The sequence below is a fragment of the Thermobia domestica genome, chromosome 1 (genome assembly GCF_964235325.1).
Source record: "Thermobia domestica chromosome 1, izTheDome1.hap1.1, whole genome shotgun sequence".
In the NCBI taxonomy this organism is placed as follows: Eukaryota; Metazoa; Arthropoda; class Insecta; order Zygentoma; family Lepismatidae; genus Thermobia; species Thermobia domestica.
Window position 1 is genome coordinate 390,823,948 of NC_137454.1, and position 19,600 is coordinate 390,843,547.

At 37.0% G+C, this 19,600-nt stretch overlaps 1 protein-coding gene across 3 annotated transcripts in view; it reads right to left on the reverse strand.

Annotated features, from left to right (window-relative positions):
- The window catches only part of LOC145665244 (glutamate receptor ionotropic, kainate 2-like), a 1,018,072-nt gene that overhangs the window by 83,211 nt on the left and 915,261 nt on the right, over positions 1–19,600 (reverse strand). For all 3 annotated transcript variants that reach the window (XM_081732538.1, XM_081732544.1, XM_081732549.1), the window contains one exon: positions 12,903–13,106. In XM_081732538.1, coding sequence (XP_081588664.1) covers positions 12,903–13,106 — 204 coding nt within the window. The remainder of the gene's footprint in view (positions 1–12,902; positions 13,107–19,600) is intronic.

A 19,600-nucleotide genomic window follows, 5' to 3' on the forward strand; every position in this document is an offset into this window, starting at 1 on the left:
GAGTGGAGAAACCATTCAGCAGTACCTCCATCAACTTGGGAAGCACTAAAAGTTGGGTCGATGGGTCCAATATGATTTGACTCCGAGCCAGAAGGCAACACGAGCAGATACCTGTGTTTCTTTGCTGTCTCATCTGTGGAAGGAGCTAATTCCGGACAGGGTGTTGACATGTGATGAGAAGTGAATCCTGTTTGAAGCTCCACGGCGCCGTCATCATTGGTTAGCGTCCCATGAACCGGTTCGAAAACAGCAAAAACCAGCACTGCACCTGAAGAAAGTCGTCCTCTGTGTTTGGTGGACTGCTCGTGGTATCGTGCATCGCGAACTGCTACCAGGTGGTCAAAGCATCGATGCAACTTTGTACTTTCAATAGTTAAGCCGTGTTCAAGAAAAATCTCAAAACTCTGAAGACAACACTTCTGAATCGCAAAGAAGTCCTTTTGTTACAGGACAACGCCGAGCCCACGTGGATAGGATGACCTGGGACACCATTCTTCGCCTTGGATGGAAAACACTATTGCATCCGCCATATTCCCCAAACATTGCACCGTCTGAACATCACCTGTATCCTCCAAAATGTGGGGAGGAAAAGGATGACAACAAAATTATTTGGAAAGCTAAAAAGGTGTTGCAAATAGTTGCAAGAAGAATAAAAATAGAATCTGGTTGGAACATGGTTTGGAAAGAACTTTAATTTTAGTTGTACACTCATGTCCAAAGTGATTGTCGCATATCTATAACTGTCTTCTTGTAAGAATATAATTTGATAATGACTTTGCAAGATACTTTTAATATTGATACTATGTGTTTAATCAGGAAATGTATATTTGTGGTAAATTTCATAGGAAAAGAATTATAAATACGAAAATTAGAATAAGTAAAACAAAATGTTGCTAAATGGAGACGAAAGTTTTATTTTCGTTTTACTGTTCTTATTTACTGCTCTTTTGACATGAAATTTGTCACATACATGTCTTTGCCAGTTATACACATACTAATATTATAAGAAATACAGGGCGAATTCGTTATCAAATTATATTCCTACAACAACATTTTTATAGACATGCGACAATAATTTTGGACATGAGTGTACAAAGGAAAAGGAAAATAATCACAGTTCGTGGATTTAATAAGATGAATAATCTCCATTTCAAGGTGAAGAGATTGTCTTGGTAATGTTGGGCATTGGAGCTTTCAATTCACGACATGCATCCTGTCAGTAATGACGTTAACGATGACGGCAACGATGACGATGAAGATGATGATAATCATCATCATCATCATGAATACTAAACTAACCTCTAACTGAAGACCGCAGTAACAATAAGGAACATACATGTTCTATTGTTCAATATGTGGGTGGTATTATTAGTGAGAATAGGAAGTATGAACCTCAAATGAAAGCAAGGATAGAAGTGATAAAGAAAACTATCTTTTAGGTTCTTGAATGAAGAGTTAAGAATAATTGTCACAAAATGTTCGTATACAGTTTTGTACTCTATGGCGCAGAAACATGCACATTATGCAAAGAGGATCAAGAAAAATAAACGCCTTCAAAGTGTGGGGATGAAGAAAACTCAGGAGAAGTAACTGAATCGGAGGAAAAACGAAAGATGAAGTGTTAAAAACAGTACTGGGAAAAACGACACTTTTAGTTGTAATCAGTGGCGTATTTACGATTTTGTTTCCGGGGGAGCTTTGCTAACTTCAGTCCTGAAAATGTGCAAATTCTGCAAGATATTTCATTTACTTGAATACAGTAAATAAAATTTCAAGGAGGGCTTAAGCCCGGAAGCTCCCCTTAAATACGCCATTGGATGTAATTAAAAACAACAAAAGGTAGTTAGGAAATTGGCTGAGAAGGAACTTGCTGTACCATGGAGGTGTACGAGATATTATAGTGGCAAGAAAAGGAGGGACAGATGAAAGAGATTACAAAGGATAGATGATAGTAAAACAGGAAATGCATACGTAGAGATGAATAAGTTGGCTGAAGATCGAAATGCATGGAAGTTTGTCGGCTGCCAATAATGACAGAGTATCTACGAAATAATGAATTTGTGGTCTCAGGAACTATTGTACCCTTGACACTAAGGTCTTTCGTAGATGCAGTGGGGGCTCCAGAAGGTAAAAACTGGAAAAACAGACAGAAGAAAAAGCAAACTATTTTAGATATATCACATTTCACAATTTTTCATGGATCATGCAGATATTTCCAAATTAAATCTCCTCCGATTAATATTATGGCTAGGTGGAGCGTTGAGATCGTAGACTGCAAATATTGTTTTAAACATTGCATAACAAAGAAAAAAAGCTGCAAATGAAACAATATATATAGAGGGTGTTTTAAAACAACACGGACAACGTTTGGGAGGCGATTCCTGACATCAACATAAAACAAAAAATATAGACCAACCTGGGTGCACAAATGCTTCCTTTCGGAGTTATAGGCTGCCGAAAACATGAAAAATGAACTTTAAAGGTCCATAGCATCAAAACTATGGGACCTAACGTAGTCGGGTCAAGACTTCATTCAGGAAGTAGTATATGCCCTATCTAAATATCCAAGTTTCAGAATCCTGCGGTACTTCCGAAACAATGTTTAGAGATGTAGTTGGTGAGTACTTCAAATTATATGACCGTAGCCTAACTTCCTCTATAAAAGGTGTTGCGTGAGTACCTTAGAATTCTGAAAAATTTATTTTTGGTTAGCGCACATATTAGTTCCTAAGTGAATTCTTGACCCGACTGCGGTAGGTCCCACAGTTTTGGAGCTATGGACCTTTAAAGTTCATTTTTTCATGTTTTCGGCAGCTTATAACTCCGAAAGGAAGCATTTGTGCACCCAGGTTGGTCTATACTTTTTCTCTTATCTTGGTGTCGGTGTTGTTTTGAAACACCCGATATATATATATATATATATATATATATATATATATATATATATATATACAGTGGCGGATCCGGGATATGATCAAGGGAGGGGCTAAATCATAGTTTGCAGTTTTATCTAGTATAAAGCAGGATTGAAGCCCATTTTATTCAGTGTATACTTGAGCGTCAAGGGGGGGACTAGAGCTAGATATATAGATAGATAGATAGATACCGGTAGATAGAATAGCTGGAATTACTTTTGTCGCTCAAAAAATGGGTCGGGTTAGCCTCCAGGCTACGTCGCTGTAGATAATAACAAAAACAAATAATTACACAAATTTTGTCAAGCTTAAGACGCAAATCTTCCAGTTTTTGAACTTAGCAACATGAAGTTCTGAACAAAATACATTGACCCTTTCTTTCTTTCTACAAACCAGACTTTTAGACGTTTGTGAGGTTTTCATAAAAGAATCGTTGGAAAATAATTAGAAACATAAAAGTATTTAATAAGTATTTGATTCAAAAGTACAGAAATTACTAATATAGAAACCAGTTGTTTCAAATTTCATCTCTCGGAGTTGTGGAATCCATTTATTACTTTTTTTTATGGATGATTAATAATTTTCCTCTTCTTCGAAGCCATACTTACAATGATTTAAAGCAAATGGCTGCCAACAAGGTTATTCCGAAACGTAAATGTTTTAAAAATTTCTCACATACCTCTCTAGATGGCTCTCGCATTAACAGATGGGGACAATGGACAAAACAAATGCAAAACGATAAAAAAAAAGGCGATAATTCAGTTTCTCAGAACACAAATATTTGAAGTGTTGGTGTGTTGACCCGTTGATTTATTTCCTGATTTAATCTCTTCTCATTGACTAAAACAGAAACAAACAAATGGAAAGTTAAAATTGATTTATTTTGAAAGCGAGAAGTGTTTTGTACTAATGTTTATTGATAGCATTTCATTTATCTATTACATACCCATTATCTAAAGAGCTGTCCATTAACGGGATACAGATAATAAATTTGGAGTACACGAAAACACATGGGCAAATGTAAATGAAGGTAATGTTAATTGGAACAGTATCAGAGAGTTGAGAAGTCCTAGAGAGATTTATTCGATATCGGGAAACTGTGATGTACTTCCAAATTATAAGGATTCAGTACTGAAACCAGAAAATCTATCAAATCTGTTTAGAATACAGTAGGGTGAGCAGATTAGAAAATAATAATAATAATAATAATAATAATAATAATAATAATAATAATAATAATAATAATAATCATAATAGTAGTAGTAGTAGTAATAGTAGTAGTAACGGGAATTTTTAATGCAGTTTCAGGTAACACCTTCTCTTGGGCCTTTTTAAGGGTAGTAAAAATTTATTAGGAGTAAATATCAGGAATTATTCACTTATTGATTTATTGCCATTTTAATACATAAAAAATCTAATGAGAGATGAGGTGTTGCTAGCAATGAAGTGCTGTTCATGTAACATAAAAACACATTGCTATCTGAAAGGGCGAGGGTGTTAATCTTCTGCTCTGGGGCTATTCAGGGCGGGTTTACACAATGGGAGCCCTGTCAGGGAGAACAAAAGAATGCAATAATGAAATTATGGGCAATAGATATGCGGATGCTGATGGTAAATGCGACGAGGTGAGTTGTAGAGAGGATGGCCTGATCATGTTCATGGAGTGGAAGAAGATAACGGCTGATGAATATGCGTAACATGGCACAGCTGGAGTTTGATCCAGGCCCGCAACCAGCCACAGAGGTTTGGGGGGCATGAATATGTAAGGGGGGCCAAGTCGCCAAAAACTATCTTACATATATCTAATTTTTTGTGTGTTTTTGAATTAATAATAGAAATTTGTATTTAGGCCTGGGGGCTACGGAAAGTTTAGAGGGGGCAGGCCCCCTAGCCCCCCTCTAGTTGCGGGCCCGGTCTGATCTAATAGTTCATGGGGAATCGGGAAGGATGAGAGGCATTGATACGGTGTTGAACGTAGCGTCAGCGGAGGCAGTAGAGATACTGTAAAAAAGTAGGGATACAAGCATAATATGGTATTTTCTCACTGGGAATATATATGCTTATATATATAATTTTTAATTAAGCCATTACCAATTTTTCGAGCATATAGATCTTTGCGTGACCAACTACCGGAGCGGAGAATCAGAAAATGGCCAGACATGACTTTTATTTTGCCATCTTTATATTGATTTGATTCATAAGATTAGAATTTGCTTGCCTGTGCAACTGTTTTGCCATGTTTTGCTATCTTCGCTTAGATTTAACAAAGAATGCACTGTAAAACATCAATGAGAATAGGAATATTTTTAGAAACGACTTTTACTCATTGTTTCAGGTACATAAACCATCTCCGAACAGATTTAGAACATTTTAAACATTTCCGTTTAAAAAAAATCACAAATCGTTTCTTCCCCTATATTCGTCGAACACATCAGAAGTTCAGGTACATTTTGTACAGACTTATGTTAGGACCTGTCCTATTTTTGTTAAGATACAATCCAGAGATTCTTTTGTTCAATGATAGACCATTTCATTATATTTTTGGACATGTTAAGTGAATAATAACCAAACATTGTACAAAATGTCCAAACACTGATTTATTTTCTCTTACAGTAGAAATATTTTAAGAATATAATGCTTTTTGAATATTCGAGCATTGTCAGTAATGCACATTATTCATTTTATTTTTCAAATTGGCGGCACACATTTGTGTGACAAAATAAACCATTTGAGAATGCTCAGATAGCATTGCAAGAACGAGCATAAAAAGAATTTTTTTTCGAAATTTATAAGAAATTGAATATTAAATTTATTTGATTAAATTCAATAGATAGTACAAAATAAATAATTATATTAATATAAATTATAATTGCAATAAAATAATTAGAAAAAAAAATAATACAAATTGTTTTTATTATATTTTCATGGCTTTCCATGTACCAAAAACGCAGGTAGACATTCTCGCCACTCAAATGTTAATGACATTATAATGAGAGCACTAATCTCAGCCGGCATACCTACAGTAAGAGAACCCATTGGGTGTAGCAGAACAGATGGTAAAAGACCAGATGGAATGACTCTGTTACCGTGGAAGAGAGGTAAAGCGCTAATTTGGGACTCTACATATTCAGATACGTTCGCTCCTTCCAATCTCCACCTTTTCTTCAATTCAGGCGGGAAATATAGTCAGCCGAAATGAAACGGAAAAAATACAGTAATCTTGCAGAGAAATATCATTTTGTAACTATCAGTATTCAATCTAGTGCTGCATGGGGCAGAGAAGGTATTAACTTTATAAAAGAAATAGGCAGACGGATCACGCAGTTATCTGGCGATGACAGAGCAAGCACCTTCCTCATACAAAGAATAACTATGGCAGTTCTAAGAGGCAATGTTGCCTCAATACAGGGTACCATACCCAACGGCAGAGAACTAGAAGAAGTATTCCTATTGTAAGAATACATTTATTCCATTATGTTTTTATTTAATGTTACCATTTTATGTTCATTCAAATTTATAACATCTAATTTTTTAGGCTTTATTTACTTTCTTCTTTGTTTTCGCCTGTTAAAATTTTATGGTGCAGAATTAAGTTCTGTTCGCCAATACATCAATTTGTAGTAATTTGTACAAAAAATGGTCGTGTTTTCAATTTTTGCATTAGCAAGCTCGTTTTTCATAATTTTCCCAAAAACTACTCAGAGAATTTAGACTCGGTTAAATGATTTGGTTTAGCTCAGACCTATCGACAGGTGTACGTATGGTTCACTTTTTGACATTGTTCCCGTTTGTATACTAATAATATGATGGAATTATTTTCAAATTTTAATTTAATTCTATTATACAATTAAAGTCATTATTTAATATATTTATTTAAATTAACTATATTGTATTATCTATTGAATTTAATTAAATACAAATTGTAGGCAATTAATTAACTCAAACAAATTACAAATTATGTAATGATATTTAAATTATTTAAAAGTTTAAATTGAAATAACTAATGACGCAATAATTATTCAATCAATAAATAATGAGGCAATAATTATATATTGTTATTGAATCATTATTAGTATTGATTAACACCAATATCATCTCTCTATGACTTACAGTTCCCGGCATATTGCTCCTTAAGTCTTCCGAAATCGGACCTTTTTTTTTTTTTTTTGCCAACATCTCGGGAAAGATAGACGCGAAAAATTCCATCACTTCTTTAAGATAGTTTTTGATACTCTATCGAATGGAGGGCTCAAAATTGAAAACCTCACGCACACTCACACACGCACACACACAGAGAGAGAGAGAGAGAATTCGGTAACGAAGTTTTTAAGTTTGTTGAGCATCCTACCTGCAGCGTCAGAAGTGATGAACAAATATATTCTATGTAAGGAAATTTCTTAATTATTCTTGTACGTAAATCATTATTATTTGATAATGTCTCTGTTGTTTTCTTCGAATAGATCCAGCTCCATTAAAAAAACAAAAAAAAAAAAAAAAGATCTTGATAAAGCGGATGGGAAGGCGTGTGAATAAGATACTGTAATGGGGCTGGGATCATTTCTCTGTTGCTTCCTCTCCGTTATGATATTAAATGAACCTGTTAATTACCATCGTTAGCAAATCAAAAGTTTCTTAATTAAAAGCTTTATTAGCAGAGACGAGGAAACGAAATGAGCACAAAAGAAAAAGATCATTATTAAAAAAAAAAAAAAAAAAAAAAAACCAGAGAAACATTGGTGGTTAAATTCTCTGTGTTTTGCTGGTTCAGTTTCTCTCCCTCGAATACAGACAAAATTACTTGTCTTTTTGTAATTCATAAAGAATATTCCTTTCTTTTCCGTGTGTATTGAAACAAAACGAGAATTCAAAAGAAATTAAAACAGTAAAAAGGTTAGATTCTTGTTGGTTCTCTTTTTCTTCCTTTTCACTTTGTGTGTCTCAGCACTTCCTCCTATCTTCAGAAACCAGGCGAGAAACAATTCCTTTCTTTTCTGTTTGAAAACTATAAAAAGGAATTGAAGTAATGTTCTCAAAGAATTTCTACAACAAAAGACAGTAGTTACTTAATTATGCAGAAAAATCTCTGTCAAATAAACGTTAATTAATCATATATTTTCTTCGTCTGTGTGTGTTGGGTTTTAAAGAAGAGGAATAAAAAAATCATACACGAAGCGACGCAAGTAGGCTATTTGTCCCCCCACGGCAAGAACTCGCCTTGCGCCCCCTCCCATCCTGAGCAACCAAACCAAACGCTTCCCAATTACACGCTCGACCCTAGCGTTAGGAACTAAATACACGATTCTGATTGGTTAGAGTTGTACGTTTCTCACCACTTAGCATACATATAGCAGAAAGCAAACGCCAAACGTTGTCGGTCCTCGTGACCAAGCGTGTTAGCGAGCGTGCTAGTAATCACAATCGCTTTTGGCGCGGATTCAAACCCAGCATAATTCATAAATTTTTCACACAAAACTTCATTGAAAAAAAAATTGCTTTACATACGCTAAGATATGTAGCTGAGCAAGCGTCAGGGAGCGAAGGGGTTAGAAGCCACGCAGGGCTCGTTTTGTTTTACCTTGATCCCCCATGATAATACATCACACTCGGATGGTGCAACTTCGATTAAATCTAACCTCACTTGCTTCTTTGTGACCAATTGAAAACACGTGACTAGAGTAGAGCGCGAAAAATATGCCAACTACACCTGATATTAGCATCACACAGTAATTCTCTTATTCCATTATTTCTTCAAGAGGAAAGGTTTGATTTCCAAATTGCATTACAAAGTTTAAATTGCAATACAAGATAAAACACCAAACTAATTAGTATTTGATTTCCAAGTAATCTGAGAGTAGCATGCTTGATATATTCCTATAGTTTGATCATAACTCCAAATCACAATGTTTTAGGAATTATATCGGGACGTGCGTATGTGTAGAATAAATCAACAACCTGTTGCTTTAGAATAGAATATTTAATTATGACAAACAGTCAAGCTGTTGTCTCCAGTATTATACTAGGACATTTTAGAAATCTCTTAAATCAATGTAAGTTAAATGAAAACACAAAAAGGTAGAACTAAACTTTAACTTTGTGGTCTCTCTTGGCAGCAAAAAGTTTTACAATGTCCTGCTTTGGAGCTAACTTATGCTCTATGGATACATTTCTAAGCTTGGTGAGTCGTTGTTGTTTTGTTAAGTTTCTCAGGTAATTTTTTATGGTCTTTAGTTTGCTAAAACTCATTTCCTTGCCTTATAGTGAAAATAAATATTTGCCCCCCCCCCGAATGCGTCGCCCGAGGCACAAGTCCGTTCCCACCTTAGTTGCGTCACTACATATACGATGAAAAACGTGCATTAAAATTTATTGTGTGTGTATATGTGTGTTTCTCAATGACCTTTTATTTTCATAAATGATCCTTCTTCTTTAAACTACAAGACATAATTAAACATAAAGTATAGAAAAATATTGTAAATGAATGAATTTTATACTTATTTATTGGTAAATGAGTGTTGAAAGTGGTACGTCTAATCTGAATCTGTGCCACATGTATTCATTTATTTACATCAACAACTGAGCAATTCCACATCCATATGAGTACGTACCCTTTGCACTTAATTAGGTTTAAACATCTGTACTCAACCTAGGCTTGCCAACCATCCGGCATTTTATCGGACAGTTCGGTTGTTGACGTTCTTGTCCGGTGTCCGGTACGACCTCAAAACTGGACGTTAAATGTCCAGTAACTTTTCCTCTTACTAGTCCTATTTACTGTTCTATTCAGATTACTTTTTAATACCGTGGAAAGTAAATTTAGTTGAATCTGGATTATAAAATGAACCGCATTTGGCAACCGGCTGATCATGGCAATAGCGTAATTCCGTTCCGCAACGAATTTGTTGTTTCGTCTCAATTATGTTATCGTTTGCAAGGTGGCAATGGCCGACTTAACAAACACGGGAATAAATAAGTTTAATAAATGCTTCAAAAGTAAGTCGAATTCCGAATCTCTCAGTTTTATGTGAAGGAACCACTTTCAGGTTATTTACATTTTTGACAAGCGATGAGGTCACAATCTTAAGAGTATACCGTACGTACTCTAGGAGGGTGTTCTGTATTTCCATTTTCAATAGTTGGCAACCCTAATAAACCAAACATAATCACAAATATTAATTCTTAGATATTTATTGCTCTTTGCTTCCACATTCAACAATAGCTTTCCATTGTCAACAATGCACAAAACTAATCCTCACATAACATCCCTACCTAATTTAAGATAGAGATTTGAATCCAAGAAATAACGTAAGAGATTCCAAATTTAACTATCCATCTTGATCCGAATTTCAACTTCACGTGAACTGTTCGCACAGAATATACCTTAGGAACAAAGTTCAATATAAATGCATGTGCCACTATTCCGTAACACAACAAATCCGTATCTTTGTAGTCTCATTTCAAAAACAAGCCTCATTCCATGCAAGTCTGATTCCAAACATAGGTCGTTCTTCATGTATGACATACTAGTCATTTCAAGAAATGGCATGTCGCAGCAACGATAATCCTTGATGGTGCCTCCACCATTACAAAACAATTTCTCGACTTCGTATTTTCCGTTATAGGAGATTGCTCCGGAGAATGCCCTCCCCACTCATCTTTGCACGGAGAGACTACCGGCCTTTTCAACTGCTCTACTTTCTAGACATGCGTCTTTGGTGCTCACGGTTCCGGGTTCGATTTCCGATTTGAAAGCCTTGAAACTTGAACCCAATACGGTCTTTCAGATTCCATCTTAAACTGTAGGTCTAAGTGCCATATAGCTGCAGTACTAGAAAGGGTCGCTAAAGTTCAACTAATGCTAACCTAAGGGACTATAAATTGTTTGAGCGTGGCAAGTTTGACACGTCGGACCAGGGGTCCAAAGGTACAAAAATCTATCGGACTTACATCCTCATAGTAATACCGCAGTGCGTGGATTTAAGTGAATTCATGTTTTGTGCTTAATTAGAAGATGAAAGTTGAGAGATATTTGATGACTTATTCATGTGATAATACATTCAGTGTCCTGTCCGCAGAAACTTAATATATCTGTGCAGAGGAAGAGATCATAATAATTGGTCATAAGTAAGCGGTATTCACCTTTGTACTTTTGTAAACTTTGTGGGATCATTGCCCTTTCTTATACCAAAAAATCCAACAAAAAGCATTAAATCCCTTTCGAAAAGTTACCCTACAATAAGAAAAAGGTAATGTGTTCCATTGTATGCCTTTTCTTTTTAAATATTGGTTACAATGACTATCTGATCAACTAGTTAGGTCTACTTCTTAAGAACACTCACACAGTTTACGACAGATGGTCCTGCTTTAAGCGGTTCCAAGGTTGTGGGTAGTACACAAGGCACTCACGATAGCACTTCAGATTTCACTGTTAATTGGTGGTTGGTATAGTCCGCAGCAAAAAACCTGCAACATGAGTATGTAAGTTTATTATGAAACTACACCTAACAGCGCAGGGAATCTACATAAATCTAAGTGGCATGAATCACGCCAGCAGAAGCCTCGGCATCCTCCCCTGCACACTTATTTTGGAGCAAAAGACTTCGTCGTTTCACAATAAATTTACATGTTTATTTTGCAGGTTTTTTGCTGGCCGGACTGTACAAATGAATCCTTTGACCGTTGTAAGGGTAAGTAATGTTGCCAAACCATCTGTCGCACGTCACGCAAATTAAGATCAAGGAGGTCTGGGCTCGATTCCTGGCGAGTGCTAATATGGTTGGGATGCCAGGTTAAGTTGTATATGACTTTTCCTATAGCCTCGTTGCTGAACTAACTAAGCACTGGCGTGACAGTCTTTTGTGGTCTTAAACCACTCCAATGCCATCTGTTAGCAACCAGCTGAACTACGTCAAAGTTAGCGAGGACCAGTAGGTAACTGGTAGGCACTTAAGACTTCGGTCTGGCCGCGCGTATCCCACTCCCTCAGTGAATGGGGGTTACACACTTAGGTATCAAGATTAAGGGAAAAATCTTGGCGGTGCACATCGTGCACGAGGACCTAAGTCCAATCATGAGCAACTACGGGCGGGGTGCGTTACATTCTCGTGGAAGCCGTCCATCAAATAGACCGAACGGTCGCGGGCATGTTCTCCATGCATGCAACTAAGCTAGGATTAGTAGACCACTAGCATCAACGTGTCAGTACCTTGCATTTCTGTACCTCTAACATGCCTAGTGATCGTCGCGTCTTTTATTCGCGTAACTCCCCACTTTGTCTCACGACGTTGGATGGACATCGAAAATTGGATGCACCGCTCGGGAATCGAACTCGAGACCACGGGCACATGAGTCCAGCGCCCTAACTACTTCACTACAGAATCCCCAACCTCGATGCTGAAAAGGACGATAAACCTCAATGGAACGAACCTATGTCATGTAGACCTCCCGGGTTCTTTAGTGTTTTCACTGAAGAACTATTGCAGATGGCTTCTGTTATTATGTTTACCACACATTCTCCAACCTTATTAATCAATGCATCAGCACTCTGGAGTTAAATTTAAACATAAAGTTACAAAATATATTAGTACCAAACAAAATAAGTATTAAAATTAATGACTAATCATTTCTTTAGCAGTTGAAAATCACGTCGAAGTAAAAACAAGACTAAGGATGAAACTACGAGCAGAGATTTTTTTTTAAAAAAACAAGTTTGTCTCAAATAAACCTGTACATATCTCAAATAAACGTAAAGAACTGAGATCTTATTCTCTATTAGAGATAGAACAATATATCACAACCCTTTTCCACTAACAATTCACTAATGATAGATTTTGAAACAGAATCGGGATAGATGTGTTTATGCCCTAGTGAGCCGTTACATTTAATCAAGACCCATGAGAAGATATTCATACTCAACCTGCAGCAGAAGGTATTCATACTGAAATTTTTACTCAGAATTTCAATAAAATTACATAATTAATTAAGACTTACCTTATCGATGAGTTGTCGAACAATTCCATTCCATTCGCCTGTTTCGGGATCATAGACGCCATATTTTCCATCAGGTACGAGCTCTATGCGATAGTCGAAGCCTACCATGGTAGCAATAGCTTTCAGAAGGTCAATGCAGAAGCCCTCATAGCGGTCGTTTCCTGTGAGATTCGTTTCTGGACGGGTCATTACGTAAGGGATTTCCTACGGGACACAAAGGGACAACAATGAAGCCTTATGTACAAGCACTACGCAATGCATTTCTAATTATAGTTCGCTCGTAGGTAAAAGGGGATATATAGTTTGCAATTATGCCAGATTCACTCTACCATCGCATCAAAAACAACTATATATACTGAGCGTTTTGCTATGATTTCAGGTTCAATGAAAAGTACTGGTGGTGCCGTAGTAGTTTCAGAAAATGTAGTATGGGAGTTTCAAAGGGGTAAGCAGAGGTCATAAGCATCATAATGTGTATTCTCTCATTAGCGGAAGATCGTTTCCTACAGCCTGAGATGCTTCCATGTACCAGTGTGCTAAGTCAATCTTTTCGACTTAATGTAGGAATTTTTGTTTCAATATTGCCCATAAATTGTAGCCTCTTTCATCTTCCTCTTTTTCCTTCTACTGTTCCTTTAATCATGTCCCACAAAAGGCAGTTCCTTCTCAGACAGTCGCTTAACCAGTTTATCTTCCTAATTGTCATTACATGTAAAATTTCAATTTTCCCTCCTGCTACTTCCAACATTTATTCATTTGTTTTCTGTTCGAGACAGATAACTATTTCGTTCTTCTCCAGCGAGAACTCAAGTGGTTTGGATTGCAAGTTAATCTGTAGGTACCGTCTCATATACGCTGTTGAAAGGGACGTTAAACTCAAAATCAACTCAACCATTCTTCTCCACACTCACATTTCGAAGGTCTCAAGTTTTTTTTATGGTACTTGGGCTTTTGCATGGTGTTCTGGTTTCTATCCTATTGGCTATAATACGATAGAATAATTGTCGTCAAAAGAAAGATTTTGTGGATGGGTTTATTCAAAGATTAACCACTTCCCTTATTAACCCGAGTATACTCGGAATCCTGTTATGTATAATATATTATTAACCCGAGTTTACTCGTAGGATTTGTAACAAAAGTTTGCATTTTTCTGCGAACCCGAGTATACTTGCTACAGAGTTAACTCGGGATAATAATGTTAAGGTTTTTGTTAAAGGATTTATGACGTCATAGCACCGTCAATTATATATTTTGTTTCAACCGTTGTTAGTGGCATCAAGTGTATATTCCCAAAAGCAAATAAAAAATGTGTAAAACAGGTAAAATCTTTGTGACTAAAATATGTAAGGCAAGTGGTTAAAATTAGGAATTAGATTTCCGGGCTTTCGTCATCTACGGCTATGCTAGCCCGTCACATATATGAGGGATGACGGCCCTCGGCGATCACACTGTCCAGATAAATGGAGAGGAATAAAGGAAAGGAAAGAAACGTCCAGGAACTATTATGTGAGGTACCATCCCGACATTTGTCTGGTGTGAATGAGGAAAATCCCGAAAGCTTCACTCAGGATGGTTGTCCTGAAAAAGCTGTTACATCTTTTTTGATCCAACGGGAATCGAACCCGGGGCCAATCGCACCAAAGACAAGAGTGTTAGCGACTACGCTATACGTGGGCACTCTGTTTATTAGAAAGCCCAAAAATTAGAATGGAGAAATCTGGGAAAATCTGAGGATGACTGAGAAGTGGTTACATAGTTGGGTCGTCAGTTTGGACACATAAATATGTATTGGTTGTAAATACTCAAGGTTTTAATTTTTAAAAATAATATACATATATATATCATCTGCATAATTCAATTTACAAGTTAGGTGTTATGCAACTAACTATTCATAATTTTCGTTCGATTTACACAACTTCTTGCTTACAGACAAGCCAAATAAGAAATTGTGCGTTTAGGGATTAGTTTAAGTCTTTAGTCCATTTGTATTCGGATAGCTGAAGATTGCTTCAAAGATCTTCACAATTGATATTAAATATAATAATAATAATAATAATAATAATAATAATAATAATAATAATAATAATAATAATAATAATAATAAAATTGGCGCAAATGAAATGTCAACATTTTGCGCTTGGTAGGAGTTGAGTTGATCTTGAGTTTAACGTCCCGTTCAGCAGCGAGGCTATATGAGATGTGGACCTACTGATTAAGGTGGAATCCGAACCATTTGAGCTCCGCCGGAAATCGAACCCGGGTCTCCCGCGCCAAAGGCGCGTACGCTAACCGCTTAGCCACGAAGAAGCTCTAACCTTGGTAGGAAACTCGCCTAAGTACAAAATACAGGAATAAATTGAGCTTGTGTTATTTTCCTTTACGAATTATCCTTGTAATTTTTATTTTAATAATAGGGTATTCATTGTGTTACAGACATGTAATTTAACGAAGATCGATTGACAATATATTTGACTGACTTTCTTCATAAGATTACTAAATTATCTTTTAGTGTTGTAACGTACTGATTAAGCGTATTGCTTGGAATCTTAATATTTAAAATAATTCCAGGAGCTGTAGGGTTGGAGGCTACAAATACTATTACGTAGAAAGTTTGCGGGCTTTCTATAGCTGCAATATTCAATGTCTACATCGCCGAGCGGGACAATTAAGATGAATACTAAGACCATCTGGCGAAATACTCTTATTTGGGAGAAAGCAATCCCGGAGGTGGTCGCAGGATCTAAAGCGCTTTATCTATGTTTGGAGAGGGAGAAGCTACATACATGTTTCATTAGCTGCTGGACAATTCCATTCCATTCTCCCGTGGAAGGATCCTGAGCTCCGTACTTCCCGTCTGGAACTAACTCCATCACATACTGAAAGCCCACTTCCCTTGCGATCTGGTCCAGCAAATCCACGCAGAAACCATAGAATCTGGAATTTCCCGTATAATTCTTCCCGTGTCGCATCATTACGTAAGGAGTCTCCTACAGACACAAATCATGAAGTTTATTATTTCAGTTCAAAATCATTGTGGCTAATTATAGGATGTTATAAAGCAATCTGTTGTCGGGTAATTACAAATATAAACAATAAAAGTTTCTCATAATTATTATAATAATGTACACTACATATAAACCCTGTAAGAATTATCGAGGAATATGAACCCAGGTACATCGCTGACAGAAACATTTATATTTTTGTATGGTACTCGAATGCATAGAAGGTTGTGTCTCGTAATATATGGCCGAAGCGCTTAGACCTCTCTACTTACACTTATTCGCCCCCTTAAAATGAAATGAAATGAAATCTTTCAAGTTTTACCTCCCACGGTTATGCCGGTTAGGCTAAAGGAGACGATGAGGATGAGAGATGAGTGAAATGGTGGAATGAAGAAAGTGGGAGGAAACGTGAGAACCCCGAGAAAACCCACGAGCACGTCTGTCCACCACAAAGTCCACACGGCGTGAGCTGGGATCGAACCAGAGACCCCAAGCAGCGGAGGTGAACGCTCTACCACTGAGCCACCGCGCCCCCAATCGCCCCCTCAAGTATCTTAACAATCAGATACTGTCACATATTTCTGCATATGTTCCTGCAACAGGAGGCACGGTTGCTCAGTGGTAGAGTGCTTGCTATGGCGCGTAAGGTTTTTGGTTGGATCCCCGGTCAAGTACTTTTTTGCTGGACAACATCGTGTTCATAGGTTTTCTCGGAGCACTCCCCTTTTCTCCCACTTTCTCATTCCACCAATTCTTCACTCATCATTAATTTACCTTAGTCATCTGTCTCCCTTAGCCTAAAGGGTATAATCGTGAGACGTTAAACTGAAAGATTTCATTTCATTTTTTCATTTCCAACCCTAGAAGATTGTTCCACGTAATCTACAATCGAACTCCGTAGACTACTCAGCTCACACCTATTCCAAATGTACACTCATGTCCAAAATTATTATCGCATGTCTATAAATATGTTGTTGTAGGAATATAATTTGATAACGAATTCACCCGGTATTTCTTATAATGTTAGTATGTATATAATTGGCAAAGACATGTATGTGCCAAATTTCATGTCAAAAGAGCAGTAAATAAGAACAATAAAACAAAAATAAAACTTTCTTGTCCATTTAGCAACATTTTGTTTTACTCATTCTAATTTTCGTATTTATAATTCTTTTCCTACCAAATTTACCACAAATATACATTTCCCGATTACACACAGTATCAGTATTAAAAGTACCCTGCAAAATCATTATCGAATTATATTCTTACAAGAAGACATTTATAGATATGCGACAATCATTTTGGACATGAGTGTACAGTCCAGACGAATAAGTGTACATTTTTTTTTATTGGTGCACACAAGTGCAAATATTAAATACAAAACGTATCCATGATTGATTGAAACGTTTACAAGTTATTATATCAAAACATGATTTTCTGTTATTGCCTCTCATTACATGGAACTCCTCAATTGCAAATAGTAAGATCTGATAACCGAAACATAAGAATGGATAATACCTCGTATCAGTATTTCGACTCATATACCGGTATTGAAAGTGCGGGAGAACGCGGGGGACGCCGTCCCCCCAAATACGGCGTCCCCCCAGTTCATAGAAAATTACAATGGGCAAAGATAGACAGGGGGACGGCGTGAAGTCACGCCGCTACCTACCGTCTCCTTACCTTTTGAGATCCACTTTTACCCCTGGGTATAACCCTTAGATAACAAAGTCAGGAGGTAGGACATCAGTGAACAATAGGTTACTTACAACTATAGTGGCCGCAACGGTTCGTAGTTTAAAATTACACCAGTCATAGAATTGTTTTCCTTCACATGTGATATATCAGAAGATTTCGGTGCGATTTATGCAGCTGTCTTCCGAACCCGTGCTTGAGAAAACGACAAACACCGGAAGTGCATCATTACAATGTTGCCAAAGTTTAAAGTCATGGTGAAGGAGCGACAAAGAAAGAAAACTTAAATAATTATAACACGTACGGTAACAATTCTTCGAATTAAACTTCAACAATATTATCAGCAAAGATATAAAACAACAAATAAAAAATCAACAAAACGAAATTTAGTAGCAATCCGAGAACACTGTACCCTCAGGAGGTGTTCTTCGTGTAACGCGAAAGATGACACTTGCAAAATTTCACGACGGATAAAAGTTAACGACTGGAACATACTCTCACTTCCTATTGGGTGGTGAGATCGGTAGATTTAAGTCAAGCTTGACGACCCCTTGCGATCACTATACCCAGGATCAGTACGGAAGGCAGAATGCTTCAATGAGACTGTCTGCGCTATTATCAAAATCAAGAAGGAAGCCAAAGTCATCCAAATGGAATAAAAGTCCGAATTCAACGGACCAATCTCGTCCATCAAAGTTCCAGAGAAGGCAGAGTAAGCTCCTTACTTTTCAGCCGAGATAACCAAGATTGAGGATTTGGAGGAACACTCCAGTGAGATGGACCACGGTATATAGGTATGGAATGCTCCCTGTTTTTCCTTCTATCGTACACTATCCTTACTTACATTTCAATTTTTCAACATTGAAAAAATTTGCTTGTTTGATTGAATTTTGACTATTAAAATTCTTTACTAGTCAATATGTAGTGCCGTGCCGTAAGGAGGGCGAGCGGGGCGACGGCCGCGGGCACCGAAATAAGTGGGGCACAAACTTCAGAAGGAAAGAAGAGAAGAAAAAAGAGAGAAGAAAAGTACTTGAAATATTACTAGATGTACTTAAATCTCCTTCCTACTTTAGGCAGTGCTGCTTTAATGTTTCTCATGTTAGAAAAGCACATGTGCACATATATAAAATGGAAGGAAAAAAGTAATAAAAGGTGCTCAAAATCAAGGAAAAGTAGGGTTTATTTTTTAAACTTTTCTTACGCTTCGCGCCAACCATAGTGACACTTCTCGGTTGGTTTGTCGACCTCACTCATATGGACGGAAGTACCGTCATATACTCTCGCCCCGTGCGCTGATTTTCCGCAGCACGGCACTCGTATTACCAATGCCTACACAACGTAATAAGACACGCTTGTGTTTCATACAGAGTTGTTATGCAGTACCACTTAGACCTTTATATGATGAACGCGCTTGGTATGCTAATCTTGGTGAAAGAATCTGTAGATATATCTTAACAGAATTCATTTTTACTAGTCAATATTTAACTTTTTGTCTTTCGCAAGAAAAGAAGAGAAAGTAGCTTGCTTAAAAAAATGGACGGAAGGTCGCAAACAGAGATATGAAGATAAGCTTTAAGAGAAAAAAAACGGATAACCCCTTTTTGGCAACTTCCCCACAACAAGAAATCCGCCTATGTATTTTGCCATCGATATATCCCACCAAATGTGATAAATGAGGACGTGAAATGTGGTTTGGTTTCTCAAACGAAGAAGCGGTTGGGGAAAAAGGAGGTACCCACCAAACGGTAAGGTTTCAACAACTGGATCATAAATCGTGTTTTAGTGTGTATAAGGGTTGGAGAGGGAGGGGAAAGTTCTCAGGATTACTCAGTTCTCTGAATAAATGTATTCTTTGTCGCCAAGTCTTGAATTATGATCAACGAAAAATTGGTTATATGTGAAATGAAATATTCCGTTTTTCCAACCTCAAAAGCCAAACTTTCCTACCGTTTGTGCATTCATGTCTTGTTCTCTGCTAAAATCCTCTCTTAGGAAATC